General features: G+C 46.8%; 1 protein-coding gene and 1 long non-coding RNA gene across 6 annotated transcripts in view; one reads left to right on the top strand and one right to left on the bottom strand.

The window, feature by feature from the left end:
* Positions 1-26,790, bottom strand: part of LOC112149684 (tumor necrosis factor alpha-induced protein 2) — a gene marked incomplete in the record, with an annotated part of 39,858 nt that overhangs the window by 11,782 nt on the left and 1,286 nt on the right. Inside the window, 2 exon segments of the mRNA XM_036214920.1 lie at positions 4,497-4,735; positions 5,627-6,115. Of these exon segments, the coding sequence (XP_036070813.1) occupies positions 4,497-4,735; positions 5,627-6,078 (691 nt within the window).
* On the top strand, positions 3,192-4,900 carry LOC112149696. Of its 5 annotated transcripts, none has more exons than XR_002919827.2 (5): positions 3,192-3,292; positions 3,673-3,818; positions 3,892-4,005; positions 4,081-4,281; positions 4,473-4,900. It is a non-coding gene; the product is annotated as an uncharacterized LOC112149696 (long non-coding RNA). The 5 variants fall into 5 exon arrangements; XR_002919824.2 differs by having other exon boundaries at positions 3,193-3,292; positions 3,930-4,005; XR_002919825.2 differs by having other exon boundaries at positions 3,193-3,292; positions 3,930-3,995.

Genomic DNA, 26,790 nt, shown 5'->3' on the forward strand with positions numbered 1-26,790 from the left:
CTCCCCGCCGTCACCTCCTCGCTGTCACCTCCCCGCCGTCTTCAGGAAGATAATCTGATCCAGATTAAAGTGTTTTATCCAAACTTCACGTCGCTCTTTAATCTTCTAAATCGCAGCTTTAATTGTTTGCTTTCACACGCTCCACTTCCTGTCTTGTGTTTCTGCTCGCCGTCGTGCAGCGACTCGCCGCCCGCAGGCGTCTTCAAGGGCGAACACGAGCCGGGATTAATGAAGCGGCTGAAGGGCACCGGGGGAGGGGGGGCACATTCCAGCGCCGCGGAGCTCCTTCATCAACTCTGTAACCTCCAACATGTCCTCCACCACCGACGGTCACATGGTCGCTTATCTGATGACCCCCAAGCAGCAGGACGGCGCTCGCCGCTGCACAGAGATCCAGAACAAAGTCAGACACGAGAAGTTCATCTGCTCAGGAAGATGAAACCGGGAACCTCCAGGGTCCTGAGAAACCAGAGAGACCTGGACCGGGACACGGAGAGAGACCTGGAGAGATACCCGGAGAAAGACCCGGACCGGGACCCAAAGACAGACCTAGACCAGGACCCAGAGCTGGTCATGGACAAGGACACGGACCAAGACCCGGTGAAGGACCCAGAGAGGGACAAAGAGGGACCGGTCTAACAGGAGCGTGTGGTGATGGCGGGTGTTGGGGGGTCCTGGCTGCAGCTGCTGCCCCGGCGGGGGGTCTTGGCGTGGGGATGGCCGGGCGCTCTCCCCCTGAGTACATTATGTTTAGTTTAAATGTGGAGACTATCTTGGCTAACAAGTGTGTGTAGACAGGCCCCGCCCATTCTAGTTTATCACTTAGTCCTGGTTGTTTTATGGTGTTGCTTCCCTCTGTCGCCACTCCCCCCCCCACCCCCTCCCCCCTTCTTCTTTTCCATTCGGTCCAAAAAAACATAATCAGTATAAATAAAGTTTAGCATTAAATACAACAGGGGTTTATACTCAATAAATCCCTGTTGTGACAGTAAAATCTGCCCAACACAAGAAGCTCTCAGCTGTTGGACAGGACAAGTTAAAAAAAGATAAACAATAACAGGAGCGAGTCCACATCTAGACCCCGAGAGCCTGAGATCCAGATCTTGGTTCCAGTCATTGGTAGAATGTGGTTTAGTAGATGAAGAAGGAAACAGCCCTCAGAACTGGGTTTGGACCCCCTTATCACTATAAAGAGTTCTGGACCGACCCTGAACCTTCATCACTTCCCGTCATCATCACTACCCCCCCCCCCCCAAACGCCCCGATGGCATCCGTCCAGAATCTGCTCTTTAAGTGTTGGAGTCTTCTGCCGGTTCTGACCGTAGAGCTAAGCTCCTCCCACTTTACCACCAGTTATTAAACAAACAACAGAGAGAACTTCCAAACAAAAGGACACATATCTGGTTTCGTCAGGCTCCTCCCACCAAATCTGTCCTCTGAACCATAAACCCATCCAGCTGTTCCAGAGTCTGTGGGAAAACGGGAAGTTCTCGCCTCGTCTCTGATTCCCAACCTAAAGAACAACCTCCGTCCCGTGAGTTATGACCTCATAAGATCAATCAAAGAGGCCGTGTTTGCTTTAGCAGATAAGAGGTTCAGCGGCTCCTCCGACCCGCCGGGTCCCTCAGCCTCCACAGAGACCCGAACCGCAGAGCTGGAGTCAGACGGAGACTCAGATCCCTGAGCGATAACAGGACGTGACAGGTCGGGTCCTGGAAGGGGCGGGGCTTGTGTTCTCCTCTGTCATCTCCACTCTCAGTACGCCCTCATGCAAAACCAGAATGCGTGACGACAACCAGCAGCAGAGGAGCAGCACAACAGAACATTAAGTCAATCGCAGGTCAGTCCAGAAGACGCCTGAACACAGGAAGTCCGGTGAGGTCCGATCCCGCCTCTCATGACGCACTCCTGGTTCACCTGGATCAGGTGTGACCATGCTCATGTGGACACGCCGTCATCCATCAGGACGTCCAGACCAGGGGGAATGTGGACCTCATGGTTTGTCCAGAACAGGACGTCGCAGTGAGAGAACCAGAGCCTGTTTGGGCCCAGAGTCCAGTTGCGGTGGTTCCGTTCCACACTTGGACAAGAGGTCGGGTTGCAGAGCAGGTCCAGATCACAGAACAGAGGACTCTGGCAGGGCCTGGATCTACCAAACAGGCCGACGGTCCAAAGTTCTGGCGGTGCCGTCCGTGTTGCAAACATCAGAACCTGCAAACCCGACTGAGCTCTAAAGACAGACCACAGAAAACCCTTCCAGCTGAAGAACTCTTGGTTCTACTGGACCACAAGTCCCGGACAGGGCAGAACCTCCTCGCTCAGACCCGCATCACTGTGGACAAAGTGAGAGTGAACAGGAAGACCCGGAGTGACCCATCAGAACCAGCGCAGGTCAGCTGACGAGGAGCTGCTTTGGGCTTCTGCTTAGGTTTGATCCGGTCAAGATGGACCAGAACCAGGACTCTGCTGGTTCCTCTGGAGGAGCAGCTTTTCCCTCCAGCATCCTGGAGTTCTGCTGACAGGACGTTACACTAAAGAGGAACAATGTCAGCGTCTGTCTTGTGTAAGCAGCTGGGACACGTCAGAACCGATTCTGGTCCGGATGGAGTTCTCAGAAGTGAAGCTGGAGTTCTTTGAAAAATATCAGTGAGGCGACGATTTGCTGCTTCAATGGGTTTGAGTTCAGAGCAGAACAGGACAAGAGCTGCTAGTACCTGCATCGCCGCTGATGCAACAACCACACAAACACACACACAATCACATCAACACACAATCACATCAACACACACAAACACACAAACACACTAACAGGATCTGCTGCTGAGGAATCATCTTCTAAACTTTATGATCAAACAACAGAGAAAAAAACCACGATAAAAAGTAATCCTGAGTTACAGTTACTTCCTGATTACTCCCACAAGTTACTCTCATTACAGTTACTCCCATAACAGTTACTCTCACTACAGTTACTCTCACTACAGTAGCTTTCATTACTGTTATTTCCGTCACCATTACTTTCATTATAGTTACTCTCTTCAAAATGTTTTGTCATTACTGTTACTTTCACTGCAGTTACTTTTATTAGAATCAGAAGCAACTTTAATGCCAAGTATGATTACACAAACAAGGAATCTATCTGCAGCGCCAATCACAGGGAACGAACAAATGGAATGAACACAAACAAACACAAACAAACACAAACAAACGCAAACAAACAAACACAAACAAACGCAAACAAACAAACACAAACAAACACAGGAATCACCAAAGTCCAAAGGAGCTCCTGGAGGAGGTCTGGACCCCGACTTTTTCCTTTTTATGAATCCTCTTTTGTCATTTTATCAGCATTACTTTCATCGGAGTAACCCTCATGATGGTTACTTAAATATAGTTACTTTTCTTAGAGTTACTTTAATTACACTTACTTTCAAGACTGTTATTTTGATTACAGTTCCTCTTGTTATGGTTACTCTCATTTACTCTGATATCATTTACTCTCCTCAGTTACTCTCACTGTAGTTACTCTCACTGTAGTTACTCTCACTGGAGGAGAAGACTGTACCAGCACTCTGAAAAAGCTTCAACATCAGATGTTTTACATTTATTGATCCACATTCTGTTTATGTCTGTTTGTTTGTTTGTTTGTTTGTTTGTTTGTTTGTTTGTTTTCAGGTTTCTGGCAGACTTTATGAAAACATCTGCATATCTGTGAAAACCTGTCAGGAAAGAGGATCCACTGTTCTGGTATGATTCTATAGAACTTCATGAGAACTTCGACCCGGTGGATGGTTCTGGACCGGGGCTCGGTCCACCAGCAGGTGGAGCCGTCTCTACATTCATTGATAAGAAGCTTCACCTTCAAACAGATCAAAGGTCTGGAATGACAAACAGTTTTTGTTCTTTCTGACGTCATATAAAACCGTCTTTAGAGTCTGAAATGAGGAGCTGAAGTATCGGACCAGAACCAGAAAGGTGAAGTCGGTACGGAGAGAAAGGTCTGGAGCCGTGAGTGTTGGAGCATGTAAACAAGGGTGTGGAGGAACTGAGGACTCTCACTAATCACTCGTTCCTGGGGGGCAGCGTAAACAGGCTGCGGTAAACAATGGACCCGGAACCTTTGCCGGGCCGGCCCACATTCATCAACCGCACACACAGATTCCAGAGGAACTGGAAGCTTCTGCAGTCATCCCTGTGATCCGTCACCTTCAGGGTCGACCGGACCTCCAACCGAACCTCCAACCGCGTCCAAAACCTCTGTCAGAACCAGGCGCGTCTCTGCAGGTAAGACTTTGGTTCTCCATTCATGAGACTTCAGTCTGAGCAAAAGGTCTCAGCAGCTGGACCTCAATACTTCCTCTGATTGGCTGATCGTAGCCAATCAGAGAGACACTGCTATGGTTGGTGACCTTTGACCTTCTATGACCATCAGTCACAACAGAAAACACAACCATGTTTGGTTTCTCCGCATGTAGAGCTGGTCCGGTTCTCCGTCTTACCCGACAGCGGCTCTCTGGGTTTGACCACCTCCACCACCTCCTCCTCCGGCGCCGCCGGCTCCTCGGGGCTCTGGGACGAGCGATCCGTGGACTCCCGCTTGATCTTCCCCAGACCCACCATCTTCATGAAGGACACGCGGCGGCTGGTGGAGTCGCACTCGCTCTCCGAGCAGTTGGGCTCGCCGTTGGCGAAGGACTCCTTCCGCGAGCCCAGACCGTCGCGGTATTTCCCAGCGAACCTGGGGAGAGCAGACGGGAGAGACGGAGCGTCTTTGGAGGCGTGTCTGCTCGATGTGGTGACGGGCTTTCATTCAGTCTGGTAACCGTGGAGATGATTTCAAGGTTTATCAGAGATCTATGACCTCACATTATCTGAAACCCAAATAAAAAAATGTCAAAACCTTTTGCTGTCCTAAAATAACCTTCATTATTTTCAGCTTCAAATGTTTAATTTTTTGGGTTTCAAAACTCAAAATGTAAATTCCTTTTTATTTTTTTTCATTTTCAACTCTTGTTTTTTGTTTTACATCGTTATAAAAATTAGTGGTAATTTCAGTCCGAGTGTGTTTCTAAAACAGGGTTTCACAGGGGCTGAAATCCCAAACACACCAGAGGTCGCGGGCCGGACAGGATAAACACTTATTCAGGACTCCAAAACTACATTTTTAAAACCTTAAAACTGTAACTTTTTAACATAATTATGAACTAGATATATAACATTACCTGTGACAAAGCTACAGTGAATGCTGGAAGCTGATGAAGATGCTGAAATTGATAGCTAAAAACGCTGAAGCTGATATCAGCTAAATATTAGGTTACCCAGAACAGCTAGCATGTAGCTGAAATATTAGCTAAACTCCAAAACAGCCCATAAAATCTCAATAAATTCAAAAATAGTCCAAAAAGCTGCAGAATGCTAATTTTCAGAACTTTAAAACTGTAACTTTTTAACATAAACATGAATAATAAAAGGCAGGAATATAATTCCAGAATGAATCAACTGAAGTCCGGCCCCCGGGCCTCGACTTTGACACATGATCCACCCCCAAACCCCCGGCGCTCCTCTCCATTCACCGCCTCTCGTCTCTGAACTCAGGTCACTCGGACATCAGTGAGTTCTGGAATCCTACCTGAGCAGACTCCCCTCAGAGCTCCTCCGGCCTCTCTTATTCTTGGCTGAAGGAGACGGCGTCCCTTGGGGGGACACGGTGTCGCCCCCTTTGCTCCTCCCCGACATGCGCAGGTTCTTCCCCAGCTTCCCCAGGGTCTTCAGCGGCGACTTGAACTTGAAGCCCTTAACCGACCCATTTCCTCCGGCGCCGCCCTTTCTGCCCTCGTTCAGCTCGTTCTCGTCCTCCTCGTCCTCGAACGGGTTGCGGTCTCTGGGCGCGTCGCCATCCAGGAGGGAGCTGCCGGGGGACCAGTGGTGGGCGTGGCCGGCGTGGAGGCTGTCGTCGTCGTCGTGTTCAAAGGGGTTGTGTTGCGGCGTTATGTTCAGGCTCATCCTGCGGATGATCAGGGCGTTGTCTAGAGTCGGACCGCCGCCTTTCAGGCGCACAGGGATGTTCTTAAGGATGGGCATGATGGGGTCAGGGAGGGGGGGGCCGGGGGGGACAGATCTGAGAACAGAAATAGAAATGATGTCAGAGGGTGGAGTCATGAACGATGGAGGAAACGACTTGTGCCCTGTTATGATGGGTTTGGATGACGTCTCTGTGAGTGTTTGGTGCACAAAGTAGCGGTTAAGCTAGTGGGACTTGATGACATCATCATCTCATTAGCATATCAGAAATAGAATCAAAGGGTTAGCAAAAGCATCTTACCAATACTTAGAATTACTATAAACTTCTTTTAGAAAGTCTGATTGACCGAGCCGACGCTCACACTGACCAGACTGCTTTGGGGTGGGCGGAGCCTCCCGATTTGTCACCAGAAAAAGTCACAGAATGATAGCTAATCGTTTCTGAGAAAATAAACTTGCCCGAGTTCTGTCGCTACTCCCCTGAAGGACTAGACAAGACTTCGAACGCAATGCATTCTGGTCTACATTCACCAATACAATGACCACTGATGCTCACTGGATTTTTACAGAGAATTCTGGGAAATCTGCAGGGCGCTGGAGTTTGTATGGAACCTGTGAAGAACCTTCAGTCGTCATTGTCATAATTATCCTCATCGTCATCGTCATCATTATCATGGTCATTATCATTGTCATCGTCATCGTCATCATTATTGTCGTCATCATCGTCGTCGTCGTCGTCATCATTATCATCGTCATCATCGTCGTCGTTGTCGTCGTCGTCATCATCCTCTAACATCTCAACTTTCTGCATTTGGAGTCATCATCTGAGTCTTTGTGAATCCAAACGAACCATCAAACTGCTGACGGATAGAAGACAAACTGATGTTTGTTCACAGGAATCTTTGATTTGCTCGCGTCCTCATGGTGAGAGACACGCCCACTAGCTTGAGACCAAGAAGCTGGCGTCCTGAAGAATAACAATGACATCTTATGACAACAAAGCAAAGGTCAGGGTCAGAGCAGGGTTAAACGGTTGCCATGGCAACCGATCCAAGCCCTGCTAGGAGACAGCTGGTCAGTTTTAACGCCAGAAGTCCCTCTAAGACCGATCTCCAATCTGGATCGATCTCCAGTCTGGACCGGTCTCCAGTCTGGACCGGTCTCCAGTCTGGACCGATCTCCAGTCTGGACCGGTCTCCAGTCTGGACCGGTCTCCAGTCTGGACCAGTCTCCAGTCTTTAGGACTGTCTTCAGCTGCTTCATCACCTCAAGATCTTCTAAGAAACTTGAGCTGGTTTGTTCTTATCCGCCGTCATCTGAAGTTTCTGTCTCTAAAACCTGCTAAGAGAGCGTCGACACCTCAGAGTCGACCACAGACGAGACGGCAGAGGAGGAAGTTCTGCTACACCTGCTGCAGAAACACAAAGGAAGCTTCAGAGCTTCATGTCTGTGAAATCACGCCCAGAACATAAAGATTAATCATTTATCCAGAACCAGACCTCGGGCTCTGATGCAATACATCATCCATCCCTTTGTTACACCGGCTGGAGCCTATCCCAATATGGACGCTGGAGCCTATCCAAGGCAGGACGCTGGAGCCTATCTCATGAGGGATGCCCTGAATGGTTCAACCGTCCAGTTCAGGACCACACACAGACTCAGATCCACATCTAGGAATAGTTTAGAGTCAACAATAAACTTTTTAAACGTTTTTGGACCCCCCCCCACACACACACACAGAAAGAGCTTTAGATCAGACTAAAGTGAAGCTTCTTCTGCATCACTAAAGATCCAGAACTCAGTCAGACTCTGGATCCCGTTTCAGAAGTTTTGACTGGTCTCTCTGCGGCGCCTTCATGACCTTCGGACACAATGCTTCTCTTCTGAGTGTCCTGAGGACCTTCTGAGGTCAGGTGGTTTGGAGCAGGGGTTCTGGTAGGAGCAGCAACAGCAGAAAAGTGAAAGGTTTGAAGTTCATTCACCCAAAGAAAACCTCTAGATAACCTCTCTGAGGTCTGAAGGTGTGTCTGGAGGATCCGGCGGTTCTGAAGCGGCCGTGTCACATGTTCCCACAGCCGGAATCAGCAGCGAGCCATAAAGTCTTCAAACATTAACAGCTGTTGTCGGATGGAGATCAGGCGCAGCAATGATTCAGGGGAAGGCTGTAATGATTATGTGTGCTTTAAGGCGAGCCACCATCAATCACCTTCAAACACTGATAAACTCTCCTGAAGCTTACAGAGGATCGCCGCTGACGTCAGAGCCTCACCAGACCTCCAGCTAATGACCAGCTGCTCTGTTCCAGCTGCTCTGAGGCTCTGGGTCTCATGAGATAAATCCTGACGGAATACCGGAGAATGAAACGGTTCTGATCCTGAGCAGATCAAACATCACATGAACCCAAACTGAAAGCTGCTGTGATCCTGAGGCCGAGGTTTGGATCAAAGGGAACCGTTCAGAGGAGAAACCACACGGACGTCTCCTTCCTCCACGAGAGAAGACTCCAGAAAATCTGAACCGCTCCACAAAGTTACATTTATTCAAATGAAATCTTCATTTCAGCTCAAACAAAACAAACATCCGTCTGTTGAAACACCAGAATAAATATACAGAAAACCTTCTAGACGTTCACATGAACCACCGCGACTTACTCCCCGATGTCCCTCTGCTGGGGGCGGAGCTACAGCCAGGGGGCGCTGTTGGACTTTAACCACTGTCACTGTAACCACTGATGTAAAAGTCGTTTGGTTTGTGGAGGACGTCGCAGCAGGTTTGGTGGGAATGGGCGGGGCATTCTCTCGACGTCGTTTCTGAAACAACCGCCGAAAACCGTGTAGTTCCAGCAGCTGCTCCTTTGGTGGCGCTGTTGTTAGAAACCAGCTCTGATCAAAAGAGAACCAGCAGAAGAAAAGTCTCTGCTCCTCTGACGATCATCTCTACTGAAGCTCCTGATGCTCCTCCGTTACCCAGCATGCATTTCAAACTCCTGTTTCTTCAGACTCATGATGAGGACGTTTGGTCCGTCTGTGTTCACACTGAAGTGAACCGGACCACAGGTCACCTGTCGGTCCAAACCAGAGTTCAGGTGAACTTTCATAGCTGCAGAAACCAGACCAGCATCACACCTGGACCAAACCAGAACCAGACCTGGACTAGACCAAAACTAGACCAAAACCTGACCTACACCAGCACCAGAACCAGACCAGAACAAGACAAAGAACTAGACCACAATCAGACCTGGACCACACCAGAACCAGACCTGGACCAGGACCAGATCAGACAACAACCAGACCTGGATAACACCAGAACCAGACCTAAACCAGGACCAAACCAGAACCAGACATGGACCAGATCAGGACCAGAACACAATTAGACCAAGACCAGACCAGAAAAAAACTAAACCAGGAACAGACCTGAATCATACCAAAACCAGACCATGCCAAACCAGAACCACTCCTGGACAAGACCAGGACTGGACCACAATCAGACCAAGACCAGACCAGAACTGGACAAGACAAGGACCAGATCAGAACCAGTTCTGGATGAGACCAGAACAAAACTAAACCAACAACAGACCTGGATCAGGCCAGAATCAGACCTGGATCACACCAGAACCAGACCTTGACCAGGACCAGACCAGAACCAGACATGGACCAGATCTGGACCAGACCACAATCAGACCAAGACCAGACCAGAACTGGACAAGACAAGGACCAGACCAGAACCAGATCTGGATGAGACCAGAACAAAACTAAACCAACAACAGACCTGGATCAGGCCAGAATCAGACCTGAATCAGTCCAGAACCAGACCTATACCAGGACCAGACCAGAATCAGACCTGGATCAGGCCAGAATCAGACCTAGATCACACCAGAACCTGACCTAGACCAGGACCAGACCAGAATCAGACCTGGATCAGGCCAGAATCAGACCAGGATGAGACCTGAACCAGGACCAGACCAGAACCAGACCTGGATCAGACCAGAACCAGACCGCACAGGTGGAATGTATTCTTGGTCTTCTCAGGTCTTCCTCTAATAAAAGCGTTTTCCTCCACAGGGGGCGCTCTGCTCAGCTCTGTCTGCTCTTTGAGAGCGTTGAGGATCAGAAATTCTGTTCTTCTCATCTTCTGGGTTCTGTCGTTCTGGTTCTTCCTGCTGCAGTCAGATGAAAGCGTGCGGCGTGTAAGGCGAGCGAGTGAACGGCGGTGACCCCTCTGAAGTGGGGGAAGTGGGAGCGTGGAGGCGGACTGGGAGCGGATGTTGTTCGTGTTTCCAGCCTCCCCATCCGGGACACGCCGCCGAGCCACAAATAGCTGCAGAGGAAGACGCACGCGGCCGCTGGGCGAAGGGGAAGTGATTCACAGGAGCTGCCGTTAAAAATACCCAGCAGCCCCGGCGGCGCTGTTTTCTTGAAGAGGGTCGCAGGGCATCGCGGAAGCTTCTGGACACAAACAATGGAGCGGAAAGGACAGTGATAGTGTGAGGGACGGGGGGCCAGGGGGGCCAGGGCCCCCGGGTCCCACGCTGGGCGTGGCCAGGGGCCAGGAGGATGACGGCCACACAAAGAGGAGGGGCGGGCCGGCGAGGAGTCACGCCACGCTTTTCAGAGGATCCTCACAACCCGCCCGCTGGTTCGGGTCGGACTCTGCTGTCAGAAACTCTTTCATGAGACTTTCTGGAAACTTGTGAGAAGCCGGTTCCTGCAGAGCGCCGTGACCCGACCAGAGACGTCCGTCATCATCATGACTGTGGACAGATCAGGACAGGAAGAAACACAAACATCACATCCATCAACGAGACGGAGAGACTGATTCATTCATTCTGAAGGACGAATCGTCTCAACAGATCACTTCGCTGAACGAGTCTCCATCCACCAACATCTGTCTCAACACGTCCAGATCATGTGTGTCAAAGTCACGGCCCGGGGGCCGGATCCGGCCCTCCAGATCATTTTATTGTTATTAATGACCCGATGTTATCTTGAGCTCATTTCTAACTTGTATAATTTTGACAAAATATATTTGTTTATAGAGAGTAAAATATTGAAAGTTATTTAAGGTTTAAGTTGATTTATTCTGGAATAATATTCCTGCCTTTTTATTATTCATAATTATGTTAAATTACAGTTTTAAAGTTTTAAAAATTGACATTCTGCTAACTTTTTGGACTATTTTGGCATTTACTAAGACTTTTTAGGCTGTTTTGGAGTTTAGCTAATATTTCAGCTACATGCTAGCTCTTTCGGCTAACCTAAGTTTTTTTTTGTTTTTTTAGGCTAATTTAGCATTTGGCTAATATTTTAGCTGGTTGTCAACTTCAGCATCTTCAGCTATCAGCACTAGCATCTTTAACGGCCAAATTCAGCTTCCAGCATTCACACTATTATCACAGGTAATAATATATATCTAGTTCATGTTTATGTTTAAAAGTTACGGTTTTAAAGTTTTAATAATGTAGTTTTAGAGCGTTCATGTTTATCCTGCTCGACCTCAGGTGTGTTCTGGATTTTAGCTCCTTGTGCGACTAAGTTTGACATTCCTGCTTTAGATCTTTGAGGATCAATTATAAACTCCAGATAAAGACTCTGTTTTCTTTTTGTATTTTACGGTTTTCTGGAAGATGTGATGAATCATAGATAAATCGGCTTCACTGGAACCATCAAACTACAGAACAGGAGCAGCTCACGCACAGATGCTCCTTTTGTGAACGTTTAAGGATCATTTAAATATGATCTGATTGGATTTCCTTTAACTATTTAACATTGTCCAGGTTTCAACAGACTCAGTCTACCAAAATACACGAGCACTTCTGCAGCGAACGCTTCATTGGCCTTACAGTCGATCCGCTGATGATGTTCACTTTGGTCCCCTCAGTGACCTGAACACACCTGAGTTTGGGCATAATGGTGATGACTGTTGGGCCAAATCAACGTGTGCCTATGAACAGTTGTGCTCTCTTGGACCAAAAATAAAGAAAAAGCCTGAATACAACATTTGGTTTTATGGTCGACGGTTTACGTCGGAGTCACACACTGATGAACACCAGCGCCGACACACACCCACTGTGTGATGTTTAACAACTTGTCTTTGTCATAAACACAATTTTATCTGTTTAAATCCTGTCAGAAGTGTGTGACCGGATTGTGGGCGTCACCAAACATTATTTTAAAGGGTCACCAAACCCTAAATCCACTTTTTTGTCTGTTTTTCTCTATAAATGGGGCCTTTGAAGTGCTGTTTCCATATTTTTGACAAATTCAAATAACCAAGTTTAATTCCTGGAAATATAGTCCAAACCCGTCTGTGTGCTGCCCCCTACAGGTTGAAACGAGGGGAATTTTGTGATTGGTTAAGTGGTGTCAGTCTCAGAAGTTTGATGTCATCATGCTGTGACGGTCGGATGTTAGCATGTTGGTTTTAGTTCCAGTGGATTTAGGGAACAGGGGTTTAGTGGGACTGGGATTGAATCCTGGGATTGAATCCTGGGATTGAATCCTGGGATTGAATCCTGGTGACGGATTTGAAATGATCCTTTTTACTCAGGATTGTTAGCTTAACTCGTTAGCCTTTATTAGCTATGATGTTAGCACATATATTATTAGCTCCATATCCCTATAGGGTATCCACGCGGCGTAGCCTCCCTTAGCCACGCCCCCTTTTTGCCTTTTTCCGATGTGAGCTGAGGGTGGTCTCGGCCTCCAGCTGTTGAGTTCTGGGCTCTACCGCGGGAGGACTGAAGACGCCGCCACAGCAGAGAACAGTCAGGTTTACATGTTTAATCACTGACTTTAGCAGGTTTAGTTTTTAGCATTACTTTATTAATGTACATCATCACCAACCGTCATGTCACAGCAGTGATGTCATCAACACTAATACATTAAAATAATAATCTTCTACATAATAACAAAAATATTCAGGAAAAGAAAACGTGAAGAGACGATGAGCCGTCGTACGCGGAGCTCTTTGTTGAATTCAGAATGTGACCGGAGAGATTTTGTTTTCAGGTAAATAAAATTAAAATTAAACGTCCAACTAAAAATAGAAATATGGAGCTACGTTGAAGCCAATATTATTTGAAACCCAAATAATCATCTTGAAAAAAATATTGGGGTTTTGGCAAAAAAAATTTAAATGTCCAAAACTTTTTGCAATTCTAAAATTAACCTAATTATTTTAATTTTTCCATCCATCCATCCATCTTCCTCCGCTTCATCCGGGACCGGGTCGCGGGGGCAGCAGTCTAAGCAAAGATGCCCAGACTTCCCTCTCCCCGGCCACTTCCTCCAGCTCCTCTGGAGGGACCCCGAGGCGTTCCCAGGCCAGCCGAGAAACATAGTCTCTCCAGCGTGTCCTGGGTCGTATTTTAATTTTTAAATGTTCTATTTTTTAGGTTTTAAAACTCACAATTTTTGTTTCAAAACTTTTGGCCCCGTTGTGGGGCGGGGCTAACACAAAGGACCAATCAAAATAACTTCAGTCCCGGTGTGTTCACTGACTCTGAGAACTGTGATAATTACGGTCAGTAAATCTCTGTATGGTCTGTGTTATCATGATCTTAAGTTGTGCCGCGAAGGATGTAAAAAGCAGTTTGATCGCGTACAACCCGCTCATCCAAACTCTGTTCTAGCCCGTTCACAGCGCCATCTTACTGTGTTAAATGTAGGCGTAAGAAACGTATTTAAATACAGACCTAAACGTCCACAACGGACCAAAAGTTTCTAAACTGAAATTTTCAGATTCAAAACTGAAAAAAAAAGATTTGACACTCAAAAAATGTTTTGATCTTGAAGTTTTGAGTTTTAAAACCAAAAAAAACAGAAAATTTGAAGCAGAAAATAATTAAGTTCATTTTAGAGTAGCAAAAAATTTTGGACATTTTACATTTTTTTGGCCAAACGTCAATATTTTTTTCAAAATGTTTTATTTGGGTTTCAAATAACATTGGCCCCATTTTAGCTCCATAGAATTCATACTTTACAGGTTTGATTTCAGATGATGATCAGTCTCTGGGAGTGGAGACCATTAGAAGGACAAAGGAAACGATCTACAACCTAAACATGGAGACGTGCTGGAGGTCCGGACTTCTGAGGCCTCAGATCCGTAAGCAGGTTGTGATGCAGATCACTGAAGCCTCTACTGGAGGATCAGACTTTAGCAGCTCAGTGACATGAACTGTTTCTGCAGGAGAAACATTTTCATCAGTAATTTCTAAAATATTAACACACCAAGAAAACTATCTGAGGTAACTGAAGCTAACCTGAGCAACACAGCAATGCAGTTAGCATTAGCATGCTAGGTTAGCATTAGTTTTATCCTGCTAGGTTAGCATTAGCATGTTGATGCTAGGTTAGCATTATTAGTAGCATGCTAGATTAGAATTAGAATAACAACTGGTAGGTTAGCAGTGGTATTATCATGGTAGGTTAGTTTCATCATGCTAGGTTAGCATTATCATGCTAGGTTACCAGTAGTATTATCATGCGAGGTTAGCATTATCATTTTGATGCTAGGTTAGCATTATTATTAGCATGCTAGGTTAGTCTTAGCATGCTAGATTAGCATTATCATGCTAGGTTAGCAGTAGTATTATCATGGTAGGTGAGCATTACCATGCTAGGTTAGCATTAGCATGCAAGGTTAGCAGTAGTATTATCATGCTAGGTTAGCATTATCATGCTAGGTTAGTATGATCATGCTAGGTTAGCATTAGCATTCTAGGTTAGCAGTAGTATTATCATGGTCGGTTAGCATTAGCATGCAAGGTTAGCAGTAGTATTATCATGCTAGGTTAGCATTAGCATGCTAGGTTAGCATTAGCATGGGACATTAACTTGAGCTGAAAAAAAACTATCATTTGATTTGAAAAAAATAAGACGTTAAATAAACTTCATTTTAAAAATGTCTGTTGAATTCTACTTGCTTTTTATGCAGATACACTGAGCGGATAAACTCCATTTTTATTGGTTATCTGCGTTCAGCGTCTGTCTGACGCCGTGAGATGCTGGCGGTTTGTTAGCGTACTTCAGATGAATATTAGCAGAAGTCAGCTAGCACTCGCAGCGTTCTGATCTGCAGTTTGACATGAAGAAACCCTGACAGCTTTTCTCTGTCCTCCTTTTCCAGCCAGTGTGTTGATTTTCAACACAACATTTAGCGTCTCACAGGGCGACCACGTCCTGACCTTTTTATCTGCTCAGAACACAAACAGGAAACCAGGAAGAGCGGCAGATATCCAATCAGACGAGGGCACGCCTCAGCCTCGACCTTCAGCGTGTTTCTGTTTGTGTGGGTAGAACATGAGCGCCGTCTTCATGATGAAACGAAGACCAGCTGATCAATGACTTCCTGTGAGGACGTCATGTTTCGGGTTTTTGCCATCTCCTGACCTCAGGTGACTTGCAGGTACGGGACGTTCCCGCAGGAGACGGCAGATATGTAATCTCATGACATCAGATCTTCAGGGAATGAAAACAGGTTTTTGGTCTGTTAAAAAAGGAGAACTGGGTTCTGATTACAGGTTTCCGGGCCACCGCAGAACCAGAACCGGGTTCATCTTGTCATGCTGAGTTCACTCTAGATGACAGAACCTACATAAATAACACAGTAGCAACAACAGTGAGCAAAATAATGAATAAAAAATCCTGAATGAATGAAAGGTGATTGTCAGACAGGAACGTTTCTTCTGTGGAGGGAAAACTTTCTGATTTAAAATCTTTATTGATAAAATGTTACGGCTATTCCATCTGGTTCAACATAAACTATCATTAAATATAAAGAAATTCAGTTAAATTATCTTTAGTGGTAAAGAAGAATATTCTAAAGATGTGTCTAAAATGATCATGGAATCGACGGCTCCACTACTACTCTTTAGAGAGAACAGATAAAACAAATCTCTTGGTATATTATGAAAATCAGACGTTTTGTCTCTTTTGATTCTTCATTATAGTTTAATGCATCTGCATCTTTCATGCTGTAATATCGTTTTTCCATCTCCTCTGCAGAAGATTTTTATTTAGCAGAAACGCTTCGTTAGGATCCTCTCTGCATCTGCAGTTTATTCCAGAGATTCAAATTCTCTCTATGTATAATTCTCATATTTTTCATATCTGTGTTTTTATACACTGTTGTTTTCATGAGGGGATATATATATTTTACATGCTTGATTCTTCTGGGGGGGGCCTTGAATATATTTGGGTTTTTTCCCTCTCCCTGCTCCGTACTGGACGTTCTTTCTGGGAATCCTTGTTACGTATTTTATTTGTGCTAAACAATAAAGACTAAAAGACAGAAACAGGTTGAGTTCCTGTTTGTTTTTCCTGGGGGGCAATAAACGGAAGGTAACATGAGAAAAGCTGTTCGACTTTAATGTTTTTCTTTCTGCCCCTCCCACGTTCAAACTCTCTGGATGTCAGTAATTCTGAGATTCTGTTTCTGTCTTTAACAGGCCGAACACCAAACCGGCTGACGGAGGAAACATTTAAAGGTTGATCCATGACACTGTGACACAAACGGGGACATGTCCCCACGGCCTCCGCCCATCAGGACACCTCCCCAGGGATCCGTCCAATAGGACCGTCTCCTGTGGACGTGGAGGAGCAGCGGCGCTACTCGAGCTCTTCTGGGGGGCGGAGCCCTTCATCCCACCTCTGGGGAGCCCCCGCCCAGCAGAGGAAGGTCTTAGCTGCTTGGGTCAGTCCTGACCCACAAAGGACTCCAGTCATTGGTTCATTTCAGACAGAAGCTCACAGTGGTGCAAATTTAGAAATCGGGGGCTTGTCCAGGATCACTCACATCACCGTAGAGAAGTTTCGATCAAAAGACAGAGTTCTGTGCTGCAATTCAGACACATCAGACACTTGCAGTCTGTTCATTTTTGCTGTACAATTCCAGCCAATCAGTTTTCCTATATAGTGATTGTGCTCATTAAAGAACAGGTGAGAGTGGGCGGAGCCTCTGACTGAAAGTTTGATGGATCAAAGTGGCGCGTCCTAAAGAGGTTTCATGGTGTTGAGTGATGAAGTAGTCCAACAGGTGTTTGTCAGACCGTCACGCTGTCTGTTAGACCGTCACGCTGTCCGTTAGACCGTCACGCTGTCTGTCAGACCGTCACGCTGTCTGTTAGACCGTCACGCTGTCTGTCAGACCGTCACGCTGTCCGTCAAACCGTCACGCTGTCCGTCAGACCGTCACGCTGTCCGTCAAACCGTCACGCTGTCTGTTAGACCGTCACGCTGTCCGTCAGACCGTCACGCTGTCCGTCAGACCGTCAACAATGTGTTTGTAAACTGGCCCTAAGACCTTAGAGTGTGAAAAATACAGAAATAAAAACTGTCTTTTCTCATCGTGTTTTGACCTGAGATGCTTTAAAGCTCGTGTGTCAAAGTTAAATCGTATCCGGCCCTCCAGATCATTTGATTTTATTGTTATTAATGACCCGATGTTATCTTGAGCTCATTTCTAACTTGTATAATTTTGACAAAATATATTTTTATGGAGAGTAAAATATTGAAAGTTATTTAAGGTTTTAGTTGATTTATTCTGGAATAATATTCCTGTATTTTTATTATTCAGAATTATGTTAAAACGTTACAGTTTTAAAGTTTTAAAAATGGTCTTTCTGATAGCTGTTTGACTATTTTGGCATTTACTAAGATTTTTTAGGTTTTTTTGAAGTTTGGCTAATATTTCGGCTACATGCTAGCTGTTTGGGCTAACCTAAGTTGTTTTTTTTTTGTTGTTTTTTTGGCTAATTTGGCATTTATCTAATATTTTAACTGGCTGTCAGCACTAGTATCTTCATCATTCAAATCCATCTTCCAGCATTCACACTAGCATCATCACAGGTAATGCTGTATATCTAGTTCATAATTGTTTTAAAAAGTTACAGTTTCAAAAATGTAGTTTTAGAGTGTTGAATAAATGTTTATCCTGTTCGGTCTGTGATCTAAGGTGCGTTTTGGATTTTGCCCCCTGTGCGGTTGACTTTGACACTCCTGCTTTAGAACTTCAGCTCCATCACCATGGAGGAGCTGAACCAGCTGTTCAGAACAGACCCGCGTCCCTCGCTGGGCGCGGCGGCACAGAGAGGTGGCTGATGGGATAAAAAAGCCAATAAAAGCATCTTTTATCAAAGCTGCTCCACCAACCAATCGTTAGTCTTCTCCACAAAGGAGAGGACACCTGATCGGACAGGAGTTCCTCAGGGACGTGTCCGTGTTCCGTCAGGTTCCTTTTGTTGAGGGTCCGGTTTCAGACGGCTCCAGGTCAGTCCTGGTTCAGACTCCGTCTGGTTTCTCTGCTGACGGGAATCTTCCGGTTCAGATCAGAGAGCGGCTGGTTTCTGTGGAGAGACTGTAAAATGCTCTGAGGGCTGAAGTCTTGCTCCGCTGGAGCACTGAGGCCTGATGGGTAATCTTCAGTGGGATCTTGAACCTGGTCTCGTTGAACCTGTTTGTCGGCTGTGTGTAGCTGTTTGTGTGCTTTGCCAGAGACTTCCAGGACGTGATTCCCCTCTTGTACCTCCTGTCTAACATGACCCGAGCCGCTTCTCATCACCGCGTCCTCCGAGAAGGACTTCTGGAACTCCACAGACCATCTGAGCAGGTCAGGCTGGACTCCAAAACCAGGACCTGGACTCAGATGCCAGCGTCTCCATGAAGGTTGGTTAAAGTCATCCCACATGTTGGAACAACTGCAGGAAGGACTGGAACTGTTTTTCATGTTTGTAATCTTCTCCATCGGTCCATGACAGCAGACCGGGCTCAGCTTTCATTCTGGGTCTGAACCGAATCAAAACAAACACGATGGGAGATGGCCTTCAGGTTCTGCTCAGTCTGACTGCTCCAGAATTCAGTGCCAGGCACATGACTCCACACTTGTGGGGACGCGCCTGCAGCCCCATGGCATTCTGGGATTATCTCAGCATCAAGAAGAGTCTGAGACCAACGCTGACGGTCCACAAACACAAACAACAAACAGATCGGAAACGGTCCCTGAAGACGAAGCGGCTCCTGGGACCAAAACGGTCTCTGAAGAACTGAGTCTGACGCAAAAAACCCTCCCTGACGCCAAAACGGGTCTTAAAGGCACAGCGACCCTGAAGAATGGACCCTGGAACCCAAAGAGTCCTTTAAGGACAGTCCCTGACGCCAAAACCATCCCTAAAGAACTGACCCTGGAGCAAAAGACAGTTCCTCTCCAGGACTCAGCATTCACACATGCAGTTTGATTCTCATTCCTAGATGCAGATCAGAACATGTTAAAGTTCTGTCTGTGACAAAGAAAGGCTGAGCGGTGAAGACAGGAATTACTGATGGAGGGAACTCCACCCTAAAGGTGAAGGTCCAGAGACCAGAATCCCACAAAGACCTTCTGGTTCCTGTCAAAGACCACTTCTGGTTCTGACCAGGAAAGTCTCAGTCCAGATGGTTCTAAGGTGGTTCCATCATAATAAGATTGGGCTGCTGCCACCCCCACCCCCACACCCTTTTCATCTGGACCAGACTGGTCCCCAGAAGGATCCAGGACCAGGCTGGTCCAGTCAGTTCCGACCTCTGAGGGTGTGTCTGCGCTCGCCGCCAACACAATGGTTTATTACAGCCCAGCAGGTCAATGTCCAACATTAATCTGAACTTGTTTCCATGGAGACGGCTCACAGGACAACCAGAAGATAGAAGGGGGAGGAGCCTAATCTGATGAGAGAGCCTGAGGGGTCCAAACAGACCAGTTCTCCTCAGGGTTCCTCTGGATCAGGCGGGCTGCCAGTAGGTTCCGGTCCAAGTCTCCCCCACCCCCCACCCCCGTCTGAACCAGCAGAACCCTTCAGAACCTTCACATCGGAGAAAAGTCATTTCTGTCCTGACAGGAAGTTACAGGAAGTAGTTTGGCGCCGTCATTCATCGGCTCAGCGGTCCAGCAGAGTTTTAGGCAGTTTCTGCCTGCAGGGCAACTGAATGAGGAGGAAGAGGAGGAAGAGGAGGAGGAGGAGGAGGAGGAGGAGGAGGAGGAGGAGGAAAGACTGCAGTGAAGAAATGTCAAAGAAAGAAAAGAGAGTGACGGATGAATGTGGACTTTAGCCGTTTGTTTACTGAATGGAAAAAAACTTGCAGAGTCAGAGGAGTTTGAAAAACCCATGAGTCAGTGAACGCACCATCACTCCAGCTTTTCTGAAAACTAAGAACAGAAAGGAGCAGAACCTCCTGCAGGAGCAGGTAGGAGGTGACTCCAGCTGACATGAACTTCACTCATTCACACCAAGGTCGGTTACTCATCAACACGTCCATAAACCACCACCTCCTGAGGAGGTCATTGTAAGGTCAGACTCGGAGGAGACCCGATGACTCGGAGGAGTTCTCCTCTGAAGGTCCAGCAGGACCAGCAGTTTCAGAGAGGAGTCTGTCCTCCTCCTTCACATGGATCCTCTCCAGAACCTCCTTCTGGGCTCTGAACCGGCAGACCGTTCGGGTCTAAAGGAACCAGCTGAGAACATCAAGTGGGTTCAGGAAGAACTGGACGAGCAGAAACGAGGTTCGGAAAGTCAGAACCAGCTGACAGCGAGCGGAACCTCTTCTGGACCAGAGCTGGACTCAACAGGTTGGAGCTGATCAGAACATGCGGGAGAAACTGTGACATATCTGTGGCGTCCCGCAGGACCGGACCCGACCGGACGGGTCAGAACAAACCCGCTTCTGTACTCACGTAACGCAGCCATGGTTCCGAATCGGCGGCTCGGTCAGGCGTCAGGGTCCGGGGAGAGGTCGTCCCGAGCGGCGAACACCGGAGCTCGGAGCGGCTGTCAGACGGAAGGCTCGCGCAGACTGAGGCGCGCACGCGCGCACCCGGCGGTATTTAACGGGCTGGGCGGGTATGGCAAGCCGCTAGGGCCGTAAATGTCAGAGCAGGACGAGTATATTACGAGTATAGTACAGTATAGTATAGTATAGTATAGTACAGTACAGTACAGTGCAGTATAGTAAATATATAAAAGCAGATAGTATAGTAAAGTAGTATAAGTACTCCAGTAAACTACAGATCTCTGGGCTCCACTGAAACAGACTTCTTCAATATTTCACTTTATTCTAAAAAACGACCCCCCCCCCCAATCAGCTGTTGTTTATATTCTGACTGACTTTATGTTTTTGTATAACAGGTTTGACGCCCATGATACCATTGTATTGTGTAATTCAGTTATATAAATAAAATTAAATTGAATAAAGTTTTAAACATAAACAGCTGTTTCTATTCTTGACATTCAATAGAAGACGTGTCCAAACCCAGGCCTTGAGGGCCGGTGTCCAAACCCAGGCCTCGAGGGCCGGTGTCCAAACCCAGGCCTCGAGGGACGGTGTCCAAACCCAGGCCTCGAGGATCCGTGTCCAAACCCAGGCCTCGAGGGCCAGTGTCCAAACCCAGGCTTCGAGGATCGGTGTCCAAACCCAGGCCTCGAGGGCCGGTGTCCAAACTCAGGCCTCGAGGGCCGGTGTCCAAACTCAGGCCTCGAGGACTGGTGTCCAAACCCAGACCTCGAGGGCCGGTGTCCTACATGTTTTCAACCAACCTGCCATTGAAGCTCCTTATTGGCCAAACACACCTGATCAGGTAACCAGCAGCAGATGAGACAGGATTTCTGGAGGCCGGGCCTCGAGGCCCGGACACTCCTGCTCTTTAGCTAAGAAGGCAGCGTAATCCTCTGTTTTTTTGCTCGGCTCAAAAGCTTCTAAGAACTTTAGTCAATCTGCAGATGACGATCAGCAGCATTTTACATAAAGTTCAACCAAATACACTTTTGATCAAGTTTCATATTTCTGGAAATTCTGTTTTTATTATTCCCAGTAAAACAGCGTCAGTTTTTGTCCTTTGACTAAGCGTGTTAATTTGTTAGAGCTGTAGCTATGTAAGCGAGCGTTTGTTTGGATGACGTCATGATGCAGACGAGGTCGCTTACACCAACTGGACGTGTTTGAGGTACAAACAGAGCGTGTGCAGTGACCACCAACCCCACATGGATCCGTTTGTTGTGGAAACAGTCTTCAGTGTTCAAAGTCCTTCTCTTCTGAGCATGCTCAGTGCGTCCTCGTGAGTCCCGCCCCACCTGTCAGGTTTGTTCCTCATATTTATCCTCCTTCTGTTGGAGTTCGTAGATGTAATATAATTAGTTACGGCCCCAGCCTGGATAAAAACGGAAGAGCGTCCGGCCCAAAACTCTGGACCAGACCACCTTAGTATGTGGATCAGTGAAGGCTGATTCACTCCTGACGGGATGTGCTGAAAGGTCAACATATTTATGAAATGTGTGACTTCTAGAATCTTTATTGTGCTAAAAGTCCTGTTGTGTTTGTGTTGATAAAAGGTCGTCCTCGCTGGAAGAGTTCGTCTTCAAACTGCTTCCTGTCTTCATGAGTTTCATTTCTCAGAGACTCTGAGTCCTGAACCCGTCCTGCTGCTTCACCTACATCACTTTAGAGAACGCACACAAAGATGGAACGAAATCAATTGAAAAAGTTTTATTTAGGAGCAAAAAGTATTTTTGTCTCAGTGAAATCGATCTTTCAAGCGTAGGAAATGGATAAACAGACGCAGTTTCACGACAGAACTGAGAGGAAATGTATTTAATGAGATAACACGAGATAATGTGATGAAATGGGAAAAGAAAATGTCTTTCAAAGTGACTGCAGACTGTTAAGTGCTGACTCAGACAGAGCTGTGTATTTGTGTGTTTTTGTGTGTATTTGTGTGTATTTGTGTGTATTTGTGTGTATTTGTGTTTCGGCCATAAAGTCATAATCAGAAACCCATCATTCCTCAGCTGGTGGGGGTGGGGGTGGGGTGGGGGTCCATTCTGTGCTGCATTCCTGTTGTGCGTCATTCAAATTATAAACACACAAAGATTAACCCCAACACTCATTAACTGCTTCAGCACACAACAGGGCGTCTGGATCAACCACTGCAGCTGACTGACCCTAACCAGAACCAGAACCAGAACCACTGCTCACACAGTAACCATGAAACCATAAAACCAAGAAATGGACGGATTTTCTCACAGCTAGTGTGGAAACAGAAGTGCTGTCTTCATGGTTCCTCAGAACCAAGAAGCGTAGAGCGGTTCATGGACCGGTTCTTAGAGCGGTTCTTAGACCGGTTCCTAGAGCGGTTCTTAGACCGGTTCCTAGAGCGGTTCTTAGACCGGTTCCTAGACCGGTTCCTAGACCGGTTCCTAAAGCAGCTCGTACAGCGGTTATTAGAGAGGCCTGGCTGGTTCCTGTCGGGATTCTGGTTCGAACCCAGGGGTATCAAACTCAATCGCACAGAGGATCAAAACCCAAAACACACCTGAGGTCGCGGGCTGAACAGAATAAACATTTATTAAACACTCTAAAACGACATTTTTAACACTTTAAAACTGTAACTTGACATAATTCTGAATAATAAAAAGGCAGGAATATTATTCCAGAATAAATCAACTTAAACCTTAAATAACTTTAATATTTTACTCTCCATAAAAATATATTTTATAAAAATTATACGAGTTAGAAATGAGCTCAAGATAACAATAACAATAAATAAAATGATCTGGAGGGCCGGAGAGAATTACCTGGAGGGCCGGATCTGGCCCCCGGGCCTTGACTTGGACATGTGTTCTATTCTCGATCGGTGGATCTATTCTGCAAACCAACAAGACTTTCAGGTCTCAGGAAGTTCAGATCACTCCAATCATCTTCACTGGATTTCAATAATCACCTACTGTACATCAGTGACCATCAGCACAAGAACAATCCTCCTAACAGGAAGCGACCTGCACTGAGCAGGAAGTGGAGTGACTTGTTTCACATCAAGTCGTTCCAGTGAGAAACAACCCAAAGTCACGTGACTGGTTCAGATCATATCTGGCAGACAGAATGAGCTCATCTGGTTTAAATCTGCTACAGCTCCTGTGTCTTGTGGGGTTCCTCAGGGCTCAATTTTAGGACCTCTTCTTTTTTCTCCTCCTTCCATTGGCTCAATCATTAGAAAACATGGAGTTTCCTTCCATTGTCAATCTTTAATCTTAATCCATCATCATCATCTGCTGGATGAAGAGGAGAACCTGCCAGTGAAGATTCAGAATCTAAACACTGATGATGTGAAGATTATCTAAACGTTTCTGCAGGACGACTGAAAGGAGCAGAAAGACGAAACAACTCCACAGTCTGGATGTGGAACCACACAAGAACATCCTGCCTTTAGGCTGCGTTCTGGTTCTGAGTCCACCACAGAACCCGTACAAACCCAGACCTCTGGTATCTGTCAGTTTAACAAGAACCAAAAAGACTCTTTGGTTTCTCTCAACCATCAACGTCCAGAAAGCAGCTCTGCCGAATCAGAGAAACGTGAAGGAAAGTGGGATTAATCCGCCTTCATCCTCCTGGATCAGGATCCTGGAGACTTCATCTGATCTCCTGGTTGCATAACCAGCGGCGGCGTTCAGCCTCCACAGGAGGCGCTCACCAGTAAACAGGGACAGGAAGTGGAAAGACAAAAGCCCCGGGCGGCCGAGGGGTCTTTCCTCGAGTCAGACCTGAACTCACTGACATGGACCTGCGGTCTGCCTCCAGGGGGCGCCGAAAACTGAGCTGAAGTGAAGCTGGAATCTCTAAAATCATTTTCAGATGGAAAAAGGTTTTTTAAATGTTATTATTTTAACGGATCCATTCATTCGGGTTTGGAGACTCGATCCTGGAGAGAGTCCTCAGGGTTTGAGTGGAGGATGGAGAAACATCTCCATGACTCTGGAGCTTCTTCTCTGGTCCTCAACATCTCTCCTTTCACATGATCTGATTTCCTGCTGATCACTTCAGTCAGGTGTGTTCAGCCAACCAGAACCTGGAACCAGCTGATCCAAACAATCAGGACCAAGGAGAGATCTGTGGAGAACCAGGAGGAAGATCTGGAGGACCAGGTCAGGAATGGAGGTGGACGGCCAACAACTCGTGGTTAAAAACGAAGAGAAGAGAACAGGAGACGCGACAGAACCAGGAGCAGAACCAGGAGCAGAACCAGGAGGAGAATAAGGAGCAGACCGAGGAGCAGAACCAGAAGCAGAACGAGGAGCAGACCGAGGAGCAGAACCAGGAGCAGAACCAGCTGTGAAGGATCAGCACGGAGCTGCTGGACTTCTGTTGAAGAGTCGTCTTCATTCAGGTCAGGATCCAAGTCTGGATGAAGACCTGACTGCGACCAGACTCCGCTGATGTTTCCAGATCTTCTGATCATGAGGACCAAACATGAATCATCAACAGTTCCCATCTTCCTGCTCTCGTGTGAAGCTGCAGCTGCGTTCATTCAGGAACGGTCTTCCTCATGACGGGTTTCCTGACAGGATCAGGTTTTCTGTGAGTTTATGTCAGAACGCCTGAGGAGGCCGGTTGATTACACAACTGTGGGTTGTGTAACTGCTCTGAGCTGCAGGAGCGTCTCTTGTTCCTCTTCTGAACCTCCTGCCTTCCACTCACTCGTTTTGTAGGAATGTTTCTGACTTCAGTCTCAGCTTGTTAAATGACTTTAGATCCTTTAGATCTTTAGAAGATGTTTGAGGAACTTCTTCAAAGACCAGAAAGCACCAAACGAACCAGCAGCTCCAGATGTTTGCAGTTCTGTTCCGCACTGATGGACTGCAAAGATTTCAGGCCTCAAACTCTGAACTTTATCCAACAAAAATCTGTTTCTCAGGTTCCCTAAAACCATCCACTGAAATGCAAACCTGATGCTCCTGGTCAGAGTCACAGGGATGCTGGAGCCTATCCACGTATTGTCAGATGACTGCGGTGTTCTCCACAAACAACCAGATTCACACCTGAGGAACCATTTAGAATGAAGCTGTGACGCCTGTACTACCAAACATCAACCAGGAGAACATGTGAAGTCCACCAGGGAAGAGCATGAAGAGTCACAGTAGAGCGCTTCATAGAGCATTCATGAAACACCTGTGGGGTGTGGCTCTGCATTAAGGCCCCTTTAAAACGGAGTGGGCGGGGCTTCCCACAGTGTCAGCTTCTTGTGGTGCCCAGGTTGACTGCTGGGTCCAGGCTGTAGCGCGGCAGCTGTGAGCCACTGTGGTAAACTTGTTTTTAATAATCCTGTCTGTATTTCTGTCTTTATAAACAGTTTTAAATGATGTATTTTATGACAGGGCGACGGTTTCTCAACGAAGACCCCCCGGGTGAAGGGGTGGGTGCTGGATACCACAGGTATGGGGTGTTTTAATTTTAGGTTTTTTACCCTTTTATCCTTTTAAACTGTTTGTCGTGTTCGCAGCAAGTTGCTGTCGGTGAGTCTTTTATCTCGGCGCATAACAATGGTGGAGAACGTCTGAGAGCGGAAATATAGTGATCAATAAATATTGACAATTTGTTTGAACACGCCTGTCTCTGATGTTTTTATAACTCGTGGTTACACTTGTAACAGTTCGTAGAGCGGTTCATGGAGAGTAGTTGGTACAGCGGATCGTACAGCGGTTCTAAGGAGCGGTACGTAAGTTCCTAAAGTTTTACAAAAAACAGTTTGTAAAGCGGTTCTGAGAGCGGTTCTTAGAGCGGTTCATAGAGCAGTTCTTAAAGCAGTTTTTAGAGCGGTTCGTAGAGCGGTTCTGAGACCAGTTCTGAGAGCGGTTCTTAGAGCGGTTCGTAGAGCAGTTCGTAGAGCAGTTCGTAGAGCGGTTTGTAGAGCGGGTCTTAGAGCGGTTCTGAGACCAGTTCTGAGAGCGGTTCCTAGAGCGGTTCTGAGAGCCGTTCGTAG

The sequence above is a fragment of the Oryzias melastigma genome, linkage group LG13, assembly GCF_002922805.2.
Source record: "Oryzias melastigma strain HK-1 linkage group LG13, ASM292280v2, whole genome shotgun sequence".
NCBI lineage: Eukaryota > Metazoa > Chordata > Actinopteri > Beloniformes > Adrianichthyidae > Oryzias > Oryzias melastigma.